The sequence below is a fragment of the Vollenhovia emeryi genome, unplaced genomic scaffold, assembly GCF_000949405.1.
Source record: "Vollenhovia emeryi isolate VEMERY1.0 unplaced genomic scaffold, V.emery_V1.0 DF939120.1, whole genome shotgun sequence".
Lineage (NCBI taxonomy): Eukaryota > Metazoa > Arthropoda > Insecta > Hymenoptera > Formicidae > Vollenhovia > Vollenhovia emeryi.
Window position 1 is genome coordinate 2,612,819 of NW_011967246.1, and position 13,892 is coordinate 2,626,710.

Consider the following 13,892-nt stretch of genomic DNA (forward strand, 5'->3'; position numbering starts at 1 on the left):
GTCGTTTCATGATAAAATCAAAACGCCGAACAAGAAAACTTGTAGTCGGGACATTAAAAAGTTTAATTGCATACTCTCGAGTTCACCGATCAAAGTAAATTATTCGTAAGAGACAATGGCAGATAGATAGAGCGATCATTATTTCGACATAGCCGCTTGCTGTTATAAGATACAATACAAGTAATAATTAATCATCTCGTACTTACATAATAATTCACGGGGCTCTCGTAACATCTTCGAAAAGATAATTTGCGGCTGTCGCTCTTTAACGATCGTTACGTATAAATCAGAGTATATCGGGTGCTCAATTATTCTCAATTAAAAAGCCGTGGAGAGGGAGTTTTAAATTAGTTGAGGGCAGGGCCTTAAAAAAAGAGAGAAGGAAACTCGCAGAGCGGTCTCGTAAATCCGTCGCTTCACTCCGACAGTTTCCGCATCCCCCTGACACGTCATACGTGGCCAAAGGGGTTAAGCTTGTTTCAGCGAAGATAGAGAGATAGTCTGCGATGTGACAAGCCGATTGCTGTGTCGAACAAAGGCGTGTCAAGTCGGAGGAAAGTCGCTGAAAGGATCCAGCGGCGTGTTCTCGGGACGGCCGAGGGTCCGAATAGGCCGTCCCCCGGCCGAGTTTATTACCCGAATTAATTGCTTTATGGATCGCCCCACTCCGACGGCGGCACCACGTGCGGTTATATATGAGGGCGGTGGTGACGGTGGTCAAGAAGGGAGAGACACGGGAAGAAAACGAGGGAAGACAGTCTGGCGGACGGGAGCGGGAGAAAATGATTTGAAAATGCAGTAAACGGGGGGGATCATGCGTGAGGAGGGAGGCCGCGAGGGGCAGGGGGCGAGAGGGGGGGCTCAACGAAGGGGAAAGGAGAAAATAAGCAGAAGGAGGAGGGAGAGAAGGGGATCATGATCCGGAGAGTGGTGGTGGAGCATGCGCGGGTGGGAGTGGCACCTTATTCGTCGTACCGCTCCCGCCAAGGGTTTCTGTCAACTACGAACTGCCGCTGGTAAAGGTTCTCGGGTAGCCTGTGACAACGGGCCGGTGTGCTCGTCGCCGCGAGTGTCCACGCGTGTTCGCGTGGTGACTGACTTCCGGTCGCTCCGAGAGTGACGAGTGACGCTGAGAGTCGTGGCCTTGTTTCATTCTTCGTCAACTGAAAAAGAGACCGATCGCACAGGGGAAACGTGCGTCGGCAGTGCCGCGTGACTTTCGCGTCGGGTCGTCCGTCGAGATTCCGGGAGATTCGATCGCGATCGCCGGGGAGGTCGACGAGGGGTGTGTTTTGCGAGTGACAGTGGCACGTTGTAGGAGGATACGCGTGGGAAAGCACCGGTGAGAAGGATACAGTGACGATTAACGGACCCGCGGTGATCGAGGCGCGAGATGCGCGTTGCGCTCGCAACGGGGGTGCGTCGCGGCGGGAGGAAATAAGGGTGGACAATCGCGATCGCGGCACGTGGACCGGGGGAACGCAAGTGTCACGTGGGCGCGTCGCCGTCCGTGTCTCGCGATTCCGCCCGCGAGGACGCGCGAACCCGTCAGGTTCGAGAACGTCGGCCGATTCGCGGTGAGGAGGAAAACAGAATCGCGGCGGTGGAAAAAATCGCGAGGAATTCATTGAACCGCGAGGCGAACGCAGACGAAAATTCACGCTCACTGATCTATGACGATTTCCGCTTTCCCCGCTCTCTCCCGCGGAGCGATAGAGAAAGAACGGGGGGAATAAAAAGAGGATCCGGGCGCGCGAGTGATCCGGCCGGCGCGGTGGCCGGATGAAATTTACAGCGAGGCGTTTCGCGCCGCTCTCTCGCGAAGGCTCTCGCTTTGATATCACTAACGAACCGCGGCGCGGCGGAGGCACCGGTTAATCAACGATGAGGAGTCGCCGGTGAGGGAAGGAAGCGAAACCGTCGCGAGCGCGCTCGTCCAACCGCGGGGGGGAGGATCCCCGGGCTCTCCTCGGGGCGCATCGACGTTTGCGTCGCGGCGAGTAATCATCCCGCGTTAATTAATTAGCGAGGATCACGGAGAAACGGAGGGAGCGGCGTTAGCGCGCGCGTTGCAAGGGAGGGACCGTCGCCTCGAGACGGAACGAGGGACCTCAGAGTTTCGTGAGGGAGTGACACCCGTTTGACGGGGAAATATATATACGTGTGCGGTGCGCACCTGGGCGCGAACGCTGGGCGCGCGAAAAGGAGGCGGAAAAAAAGGAAACGGAGGAGAGAGGGGGGGACGTCGAGCCTTGGCGCAAAAACTTGGCGAGAGCGCCCGAGGGAGCGAGCCCGAGAGAGGGAAGTTGCGGGAGACGAAACACATTACGGGACAACGTTTACGGCGGAAATAGCGCCCACCGTCTAACAACTGACGATAAAAGGAGGATCGTTAAGCCCGGGAAGACCTCCGCGGAATGACCGGGGTAAGCCGGAGTAATAGCGGAACTACTTTCGCGCGGATGTACGACGGCTGAGTGCGCTTATTGCCCGTGTGTGGCTTCCACGAAAAAACACGTGGCGACGTCAAGGAGCGTTTCCGCTCGCGGGGAACCTCCGAGGGAATCCTCCCTCGTTGAACAAATAAGCCGCGCGAGATAAGGCGGCCTGGCTTGATAATTCAATTTTTATTTAATTCGCAAATGGTGCCACGGAACAGCTGCCTTCCGCGATACCGCGCTCGAACGACGATTTCCAAAAAGGGCGGAAAGGCAACGGTGAGGGCGCAGGAGTGAATCGACGACGGGAACGTCGAGGGAAATTCCGCGCGTTCCATTAAATCCGAACGCGGGGTGGAATTTTTTTCACGCTAAACGGCGTGATCGGTATTCGGGTCCTTCTTAAAAAACACGGAGGAATCCTCTCGCGGGAATCGAAAAGCGTGGGAGAGACAGCGTCGGACAAATCGGCGAACGCGCAGGAATTCCGCTGGTTCGATCCGAGTCAACATTCAAATGCGGGCGCTCGGCCGTTTCTGAGCTATCGGGGTGCGTCGACGCCGACGATTTTCTCGGCGAGAAGCACGTGTCGTCGTCGTCGTCGTCGTCGAATCGCTGATCGGCTCGCTCCGTGGAACGGGGGGCGCGTTGATGCGCTCCGCGGTAGACTCGACTGAGCGAAAATTCTCGGGCGGCGACGCGAATTCCGCAGTCTGACTCTCTTTTCCCCGGCAAACGGTACAAACGACCGCGATTATCCTCCCCCGCTGACCTCTGGACCCCGCCCCGTGCAAATGTCAAGTGAACGATGAAGTACTCGAAGGTGCAGACGAGAAAGAAGTGGAGCGCCACTTCGCCCGGCGACGAATCGTGCTCCAGGTGCGGCAAGTGTCCGACTAAAATGCAGCTCGTACTACTGTCGGCGCTGTTCTGTTCTTCTCTGACGACAGGTGAGGCAAGCCTTTAATCTCGCCGAGGCGACGTCTCTCCCCTTTCCTCGGCCCCCGCCTCGGTGCATAATTTATTTTTTTTTCTCATTATTTTAAGACCAACCGTGATTTACATGCCGCCCTTTGATCGCGGCGTACTTTTAATCCTTTTGAGATTTTCTGAATTCTCGGCTTTTTTTTTTCTTTATAAATTCGATTTTCTCAACAGCTCGAGATTTCACTTTTAAATTATAACGAGGAGCAGCTACGAGTATCGCGCTACGCGGAACAGCTCCCTTCTTCGTCCCCGATATAAACGTCACGGTGACACTTACACGATCCGAAAAGAGCGAGTAAGATTTATCTACAGCAGAGCTGCGCGCAATTAGCATAATGAATAATTGTGCCGCGCGCCCGTGATACGTCATTCCACCGATAAGTGCTTAATAGGTAAATTAACGGTGACAAAGTGACGCAATTAATCCGGTAACTAGTTATTAAAGTCATCGCGGATACGCCACGCACACCCCATCGCTATTATGGCGGTAAACCTCGTTTCACCGTAGGCTGAAAAGAGATTGGGATCATAAATATTCAGCGGCGTTTAAAGCGAACGCCCGGCGGGAAATTTTCACTTTGAACGATATACAATGCTATACATTGTACATGTACATATATATATATGCACACGTAAATATATACACACGTACATGAACGGGGAGAATTTTTTCTTAAAATTTACCCTGAAAGTCGTGTAATCGTGGGACAACGTGGCATTTCAAAGAATTTTATAAGTTTTGTTTTATATTTCGCCATACATTCTACTATTACTTATATTTGTGAGTACATTTTACTAGTAGAATATATGGAAAAATTTTGGGTCTGATGCACCTGGGAAAAAGCTAACGATAAATCGTAATCTTAATTTGAAGTTGCCGATGATTTCAATACAGTTCAATGGGAAAATTTCAACAAACTCATACAGCTGTTCGAAATGCCACGTTGTCCCACGATTACATGATTTTCAGGGTAAACTTTAAAAGAAAATTCTCGCCGTGTATACATGCAGTCATGTACAAATTTGACATTATCGTATTGTGTTTTGGAAAGGTTTCCTTATCACAGTTTGTGATATTTAAACTTTTTAAGGTTATCTTGACAAATCATTCCAGGGTCACGTCACAGTCGCACAACTATTGCTATCTAATAAAATGTTTCGAACAGTGCACGTTTGTTTAAAGCATCCTCTTATAGAGCCACCCTCTAAAAATCAATTATCACTGAAAACAGTTACAAGCGCAGCACTGAATAATTCAGTGCTGTACTTATGAATGTGAATCAGTGAATAATCACTTTTCAGTGATAATCCACTGGCTGACTTTCAGAGAACATCCACTTCGGAAATATTTAACCGTTTTCGGACTGTTAAACGACTCTGTACATACATTTTACGCGAGCCTAAAATATATACTTACATATATATGTGTGTATACACACACGTGTGTTATATACATGTAAATATATATTTTAGGATCGCACGAGCGAAAGACGAGCAATTTAACAAGAACTTCGTGTCGTCGCTCGTAACGTGACAAACTTAGCGTAACCGATGCAATTCGTGCGCGCAAAACGGGCTCGAGCTCGTAACACCGCGAATCCAGTGGCATTACGCATTCCATCCGGCGATAGGGATTGTCGCAAATATATATATATATATATATACCGCAGATTGCTTACCGGTAATTAAGTTGTATTAATAATACGCAGCGGACAATTATTACGGGTATTAACGGTTATTGCTTTGTGCCGTGCGCCGCGCCGCGAGCTGCGCTGCGCTGCGCTGCGCTATTCATAACGTGATACGAAATGATTTTACGTTGAGCCATGAATTTTCGTTAAATCCACGCACGTCACGTTTCGCGCAAAAGCCTGTGATTACAGTATGATAATTTTATACGTGATCTTTAATCATAAACTGCGCCTCCGGGCGTCTCTCTTATCGGCGGATCTCGCGTACAGCGATGGACAGAATGATTTCAACGCTTTTTTTTAAGTGAGTTTAGGAACGCGCATTTAGATTCAGGTTTGCGCTCCGAGACATTTTCTATGGGGAAGATTTTACTCGAGAAATAGATCGGGGATGCTCGAAATGGCTTTCGAATAAAATATTCCTCGGAGAAGAAGATTTTGGAACGTAATCCTGAATCTAAACGCACGTTCCTAAACTCATTAAAAACATTGTTGCAACCGTTCTGTCCGTTACAGTCGCGGACAGGTTGTAACACTTTTTTTTAATAAATTTAGAAACGCGTGTTTAAATTCAGAATGAGAACTACTACCTTCGCTCACGCACAATGGGTGCTTATGATACCGTCAAACTTCCATATACAACGCGCGGCATAGTGCAGTAGTGGTTCAAAGGTAGCAGTTCTCATTCAGAACGTAAACGCGCGTTTCTAAACTCGTTTATAAAAAGAAAAAACGCGCCGCAACCAGTCCGTCTACGACTGCACCTACTGAAGGAACGGTTACTTGAGTTTCGGGATTATTTTTACGGAGCGAGGTCTCCCCTCGAGAAAAACGTGTCCGAGCGCGTGTAAATTTCGCGAAGCAAATACTTTTATTCCGCACGCCGTGGAAACAATCTCGCAATTTCAGTGTGTCAGTGGCAAGACCGGCAATTTTTACGGCTGCGTGGGAATTTATTCAAATCGGTTGCGCGCAAAACTCGAGGGGCGATCATGGCGCGCCATTTGTACGCTCCCAAGAACGCCGCCGCGCGCCGGCACGTATCCTCCGTGTCACCGAGGTCGTCGTCGTGGTCGTAGCCGTCGACGGGCTCGCGTAAACGCAGTCGACCCGCGGAAATCCGATCCCGACAAGAAGTCGCAATTGAGACAATTCGTTCGCCGGCGATCGTACTCGCTCCGCGCTGACCGCGGCCCACCGTGATCTTCCCTCGAGGCGCGCGAGGCGAACGATCCGTCGCCGTGAGACCCGCGATCGATCGGCGGATATAAATCAAGCACGATCGCGGAGGAACCTAAATTTCCCGCCTGCTCCGGACAAAGAAACGCGATCGTTTTCGTGGATGGAGGGTACGACCGGATGGGAAAAAGGAAAGCGCTCGGGAAAGGCGGAAGAGACGGGAAAGCGGGTAGCAGAGGGAGATCCGGCGAAAGAAAGGCGCGCGGATGTGGACGAGTGCGACGCGGCGGGCAACGGAAGGAGATTATGCAAACGGCAGCCAATTCGATCGAAGTGCACTGCAAATAACCGCAGTTTTAACCCATTCGACTAAATGTGCGAGAAAGGCCGGCTGCCAGCCTGCCGTCCATTAGAATATCGCGCTCAGACGCGTAATCTCAGACGTCCGTAGCCGAACCGTCGGTGTTTGTCGACGAAGACGGTGGACTTTGGGCCGGGGGTTTCATTAAAATCTTACTATTGGTTGACTCGCCATATCATTCGTGAAATCGCCCCCGCCGCTAGCCCAAGTTTCCTCCACGGAGGAAACTCCTTCCGTTCTGTGAACAAAAACTGGGACACGTAATGTCATCTACCTCTAACGTAATAGATTATACGAAATATATGAAAAATTATTTAACGTTATAAATATGAGTATAATATTTGTGAAATATATATGGATGAATGAGACAACGAAAGCGTATAATCGATCGTGCAATAAATCAAAATGTCGTCGACCCCGAGCAGAAAAGGCATGATGAAGTCAAAATGATATCAAAATGACGTCAGCTGATGAATATCACACATACATCGGAAGTCAGAGTTTGATCGTGACAGAAAATTGTGTGATCAAATTATGATTTTAAAACTTAAACGTGCTGCTTGAATTTTGGATTATTTCCGACGCTCGTAATTATATGTTAGGTCTTAAATATGGTAACAGTAAATAGAAATAGATACAAAATGTTCCTTTTAACTAAAACGATACTATTACGACAAGAGTATAACTTGTATGATAAAATGCGATAGTAAATATTATCTTGTGACATTCGTACTCTTGATCTTTTATTTTGTATCTTGTGTGAATGGAAAATCAGGATATCTATACTTAAAAAATATTTTCACTTAAAATGTATTCATAGAAATAAAACAAAATAGGTTTCAATAAATTGGCTCTTTAATTTCTACCATTAGTTTAAAAATTTTACTATACAAGGTTTAATATACAAGGCTCATTTTAATCAGTCAACTAAAATATCTCAAACCGTATAAGTTCCAGGAGAAAACTTTTCATCGTGCAATAGTACTAGATATTTGAGTGGATTGATTAAAAGGAGCCACCCTGTATATCCGTCATTTGAGAAGCCTTTGTTTCGAAGAGTCAATATATTTTTTTCCTAATTCTTCTCTCGAATCACAAAATAATTACCCACCTTTAAATCACTGATATAATGAAATCCCTTTCAATCTTTTAACATGGCCGAAAAGTGCAATGGTCTTAAAAGTGTTAAATAATACCGCCTGGACTTTCGAGGAAAGATTATTTTTTTGTCATCGTGACTTTTAAAAAACGACTTTGTGTTCTGCTTGTGGACTTTATCGCAAATCTGACAACGAGCTCTACATAAATCAATCCGGTGACAAATATCACACACGTTTCTGAATGATGCCGCAACAAGAGTGCGCTACGAATAAAATAACAATTAAACTGCTAATACGTTGATTAAAACTTATTATCGAACGAATTGACGCGCTGCGACACGGCGCGCTATCGTTTGCAGATAATACGCAGCGAGCATGAAAAGGGCAGTCACGCGAGATTACTGGCGATACCAGCTAACTGTAGCTACATTTGATTGTGATATCCACCTATTCGCAGTATTTTCAAGAGTGGCCGGCCGATAGCCTCATCTGGCTGCGCCTCTTTGGCGGTATTAGCGAGCGAGATTTCAACTCATGCCCGCGGATTAGAGCACAAGTGACTCCATCGAAAACGCAAACGCTAGCGAGAGAATCACGAGCCGATGGCAAAAGTTGTTTCATCGGTGTTGAACAGACCGTAATATATATATATGTATATATATATGAAACGCAGATTAAATATTAAAGATAACGGTACACGGCAAGATAGTCGTGGAAAAAATTCTGGCACTCCCTTTAACTAATTTCGTGACGCGTTGTCTGTAGCATTAATCGTCTTAAGATTAAAATGCACCCGAGGGGGTTTTATTATTTATTTTATTCTCGCGATTCGCCAGATCGTCCAAAATTTTTACGTTAATTGTCTCGGTCAATTAGAGCTGCTGTAAAATTGAGTGAGAACTTTTTAATTTCTTTAGTAGATAATTAATAAGTGGACAATTTTCGACCCAACTGGCCTGAATTTATTATTAGAAAATTTCAACTCGCTACGTTTCGACCATACGGGCTGTGGTCCCTTTCAAGCGACAATGTGTAAAATTGCGTATCACATGAATGCAATAAAAATGCGGAATCTATCAAACTGCAGGTGGTAACTAAATTTCAATTGTAATATATGGACATCCTCGTTGTGACAGTTAAATATTTTGCCACTGCACTAGGTGCGACAGCGAACCGTCTTGCTGTGGTTTAGACATTTACAATTACGACAGCAAAACGACTTTTGCCAAATCGTGATTAACTAAGGCAGCGAAAGTTTTATTGTCCGCAAGTAGTTTGTTTAACGCGAGCCGAGCTGAGAATTGACGCCACACCTAGCTTGCAAAGGTGCAGTAAAATTGTGCCGCAATAACAGAGGCTAGAATAAAGCCAACGGCTTCTTGTAGTTTCCCGCGAGCAGATGAGGAGGAATGTAAACTGCTGTATGCATGCGTGACGCGAGTAGGATCGTTCTAGCGAAGCTAGCATCAAGGGAATTAATTCGCTCTTATCGCCGCGCTACGATCGGTCGCTACGAGGGGGTTTGCGGTATTCCAGTCGAATTATTATCAAGCTTAATAACATTCCGTGCACGGCGCGCGCATGTAAGTGCACAAATATTGCAGACATCATAAGCAGGGGGACGGGATGCCATAAATTCGCGAGCGGATACTACTTTTGCATTTTGCAATCGCAATTGCAATTTTCTAGGCACGAAGAAATAACTGAGACGTACAAACAAATAGCCGGTACTGCGAAATCGTTTGTGTTTTGCATTTAATCAATTTAAATCTAAAAGCAGAATTTCCATCCGAGCTGTTAGCGAATATTAGGAAGAAAGTCTTTCTGTGGCGTCGATTCGTTATAACGTTTGATTGCGATACTCTCTACAAGTAGTACCATTCACATTGGATAAAAATAATTCGGTATCGTACACGGAAAAAACAATGTAGCTGCTGTAGCTAAAACTTAGCAAAATAGGGACAGCTAATATTTTAGTTGTGATAGCTCAATATTTTGCTACTGTGCCTATTGTATTAGGTGCGACAGCAAAACGGTTTGCTGTCGTAGCAAAATATTGAGCTATCACAACTAAAAATATTAGCTGTCCCTATTTTGCTAAGTTTTAGCTACAGCAGCTACATTGTTCTTTCCGTGTAGCTAGAACAATCCTTGTAAGGAATATAACTGTTTATGCACTCTCTAAAAATCAATCAAATGAATCTTTTTCTGGGTGTAATAAAAATTGAATCCTAGTTCTAGTTTTCAAAATACACTAATCACAAGTATCAATATTAACGGTGCAATATTAATGAACTCTCTAAAAGCCAATCAGTGCAGTGTCACTGAAAGCAGTGATTATTCGCTGATTCACAGTTATAAGTACACCACTGTGATCTTCAGTAGCATACTTGTAACTGGAAATTAGTGACTATTCAATGTTTTCAGTGATAATCCACCGATTGACTTTTAGAGAGTTCATTAATATTGCACCGTTAATATTGATACTTTTGTAATTAGTGTATTTTGAAAACTAGGATTCAATTTTTATTGCACCCAGAAAAAGATTCATTTGATTGATTTTTAGAGAGTACGTAAACAGTTATATTCCTTACAAGGATTGTTCTAGCCACGATACCGAGTTATTTTTATCCAATGTGAATGGTAAATCAATGTAGGAAATTAATAATCGACACAACTGGCAAATTCTAATTAAGGAAATTTACTGCGAAAAATATTATCCCAGGGTTGAATGATTAATATTTAGTCATGTTACCTGAACTTTCCAGAAGGTATTGCTGGAATGTCGCTGCTATAAATTTTGCAGGCCGCAAACAATTTTCTAGCAGATCCAAAAAATAGCGATAAATTTCCATCGCGCCACTTAGAAATCTATCTACGTTGTTGAGATATGTTTTCGAGTGCTGTGGAGAGCGCACTTTTTTATTTGGATTCGAATTAGATCGCGATTGATTATAAAGGGAGAAGTAATCGAATCAATGCGCATGTATCGAGCATAGGAAAGAGTCTCCTCATTAATCGAGCGCACTTTCAAAATATAAAATAGAACGACGTACTTCATACATAATGTACGGCTGTCTGGCTCGAAGAACTCAATGTTTCAGGTGGGACGCTATTTCCGTTCCATTCTTTTCCTCGTGATTTAGACGAGCACGCGCACACGCACGCGTGCATGTTATTTTAGACAGCGCCTCACTCGACTGTTCCTCTTTTTCCCCCCGCAGGAGGTCAGCGAATTATCGATCACGAGAGAATTAGTAATTCGCCGGTGCACATACAGATGTGCCGGGTCTAAGAACTTTCCCCCTTGCGAGTAACGTCCGTAAAATAATGCGCCTCTCAAACAATTCCCTCTAATGGCGGCTTCTGGAGGTACGCGAGATTAATGATCTCGCAAGATGGCCCTTCGAATGGGGTGGGATAATAACAGCGTGCTAACGGGTCGGCGCGCATAATGTGGGTCACTCCCGCGTGCGCGCGGAGCCGGTCAGACGTAGCCTCGGCGCGTTTGGGAGGCAGAATGCACCGAGCCCATCACGCCGGAGTGCATCATTTTCATACGTAAACACGCGAGGGGCGAGAAGAGCGGGAGAGACCGGTAGGGAACGGCGCGCAGTGGGCAATAAGACAGATGGTTTCCGCGTGTCTCGGGCCGCGTCGTCGCCGAACCCGTTTCAATCGGCCGCAGATTCCGGGGTCTGTTCCTAAGATAATCCCCCCCCTCCTCCCGGCGAATCCAATCTCGCGCCGGCGATTAATTCGAAAGAGCCACTGCCGAGGACCTGCACGGTCCCCGGAAACTCCCGAAACTCGGTTAAAACGCCCGTTCGAGATGACAACTTGTTATAAAGTGGCAGCCAACTTTATACCTAACGCCATTTTTTGCGTCGATGCTATTTTAGCTAGGGAGTTCTCTGCCGGAAATAATTGTACAAAATTGTACAAAACTGTAAAATATAACCGCCAGAATCTAAGGAATTCTACGTAAATTTAAAAAGTGTTACAAAAATCAAAATTCGATCTGCTAAAAAATTGTATAGAATATTGCTTAAACCACCCCTTACGGAAATGGAAGCAAAACGGTCACTAAAAAGTAGTAATTTCTAATGAATCAATTACTGAACTCTAGAAATTATTCAGTACTTTTTTCATTTTCAATTATTACATTTCTGTATGGAATAACTAATATCAAATACAAATTTCAAACCAACTGTGTAGTTTCTAAAAAAGTAAAAGTTAAAATCAGAACTTTGTACTTTTCATTAAGGTCCTGTGACAGATACATCGAATAACTCAGGCACGGTTTAACCAAACGTCGCGTAACTTTAATTTTACTTTAATTCGTGTTTGTCTCTTTCTAAAATAACAAAGGAAAGAGACGAAGAGCGAATTAAACTAAGCTTACCGGCCGAATGTTATATTATTTTTTTAAATACTTAGATATACATGAAATTTGTGTTAATAGTTGGGGAAACTTTTCTTTGTGTCTTTACGTACAATCAATTACATCCACTACGCAGTTCTGTCATATGCAAGTAAAAAGCTGGATGGAATTTGCTTATTTTGTGAATTGAAGAAATCGAACGTGAAAACTAGGCAACGCTGTTAATCAAAGTGGTCAAATATATCAAAGCCTCTTGTCAAACGCCATGTGTCAATTTCATTCAGCTGGCTCGCTTCAGTCATATAAAGAGTATCAACCTCATTTTCACAAATTTGCAACGTTGCCAAGTGATCAATAATTCTCCAACGCAAAGCATTTAATTATTCGTATTTTCTGACAATGTTAATGTATATTATTTAGAATAAAAAATTGGCATTTAACGTTACCGTTTGCTGTAACAAATCATACAACAGTCCTTTTTTCTTGTTAAAATGTTTCTCTATTCTACGTTGGCGTTGCTAATGTATGAGGCTAGGAGATTTCTCCCGCCACCTACCCTCGCAAATGATCGATTTGCATTGCGATACAAACTACTTGCAGTCGTGATTTTAACATTTATACGAGGCGTTATTTTAATGTAGGAGAAATGGAACAAAATGGGATACTTACTACTTAAAATACTCTAACAAAGTTTAGGAGTACAAGAAGAAAACGGTTTTTTTTTCCACAACATATTTAAACTGCTATGCATGTTCTTTCGCTCCACGTGTGAGGCAAAACAGGGTGTAGCGTGTAACAACTTATCTATAATATTACAAATTAAGTTCTGAAACGAACTGAAGTATTCAAAATTCAAATTTCAATGAGGTTTTATGAGAAAATGAAATCTTAAAATCAATTTTAATTCGAAAGCTTTCGTCTATTCGGTTCTAGTCCATTCACATTAGTTGCTAGTTCACAAAATATACGAATGTGAACCGCTTCATCTTCACTGCCTAGAAGAGAGAAAAGAGATGCATATCAACGTAGAAAATAATAAATTATTGAGGCATAAACCTCACCCTGCCCCACTCTGCCCTGCCCCGCTTTGCCCCAAAGGATAACATTTGGGTTAAATATTTTTATCTGTTTATCTGGAATATCTGTTTTAAGTTTTAACTATATATGTATATATATATATATTAATTATATTACAATAACATATTAGCTACGTAGCTGAAATCAGGAGTTTTTAAGCAACGGTTTACGTTATTATGCATTTACGTTCCTGAAAATACAGGGTAAATATTGTAAAATGGAGTAAAAATAGCATACACGTTGCAAATATGAAACAATAAACGGATTAACACGGGTACTCTTGCTGCACACACACACACAATCGCGTGAAATGAAAAGCTTACGAATAATTAGATCCTACTCCGTTATGTTTTATTAGCATCGTGCAGGTTAAAAACTACTAACATCCCGGTTTGTCCCACTACCCCACTTTGATTCTACTACTTAATTCTATTTATTCTTCGTGAAAACGTTTAATTTTTTTCTATCTTGCATATTTTAACAGTCACTCAGGGATGACGATCTTAATATCCACAATATATATGGAAAAACTAAACCCAATTAACACCAAATTCAATACCAACCTTACTTTAATGATACTTTATTAATCTAAATAAAAATTCAAACCGATATCTCAAACTTTACAGAAGTTAGTGTCCACACTACTTTTATATTACGAGGGTGAATCAAATATAA

The 13,892-nt window shown here is 44.0% G+C and overlaps 1 protein-coding gene across 1 annotated transcript in view; it reads left to right on the plus strand.

The window, feature by feature from the left end:
- The first annotated feature begins 999 nt into the window (after positions 1 to 999).
- Positions 1,000 to 13,892, plus strand: part of LOC105570558 — a 41,160-nt gene continuing 28,267 nt past the window's right edge. The window contains exon 1 of the mRNA XM_012027851.1: positions 1,000 to 3,388. Within this exon, the coding sequence (XP_011883241.1) occupies positions 3,247 to 3,388 (142 nt within the window). The 5' untranslated portion in view covers positions 1,000 to 3,246. The remainder of the gene's footprint in view (positions 3,389 to 13,892) is intronic.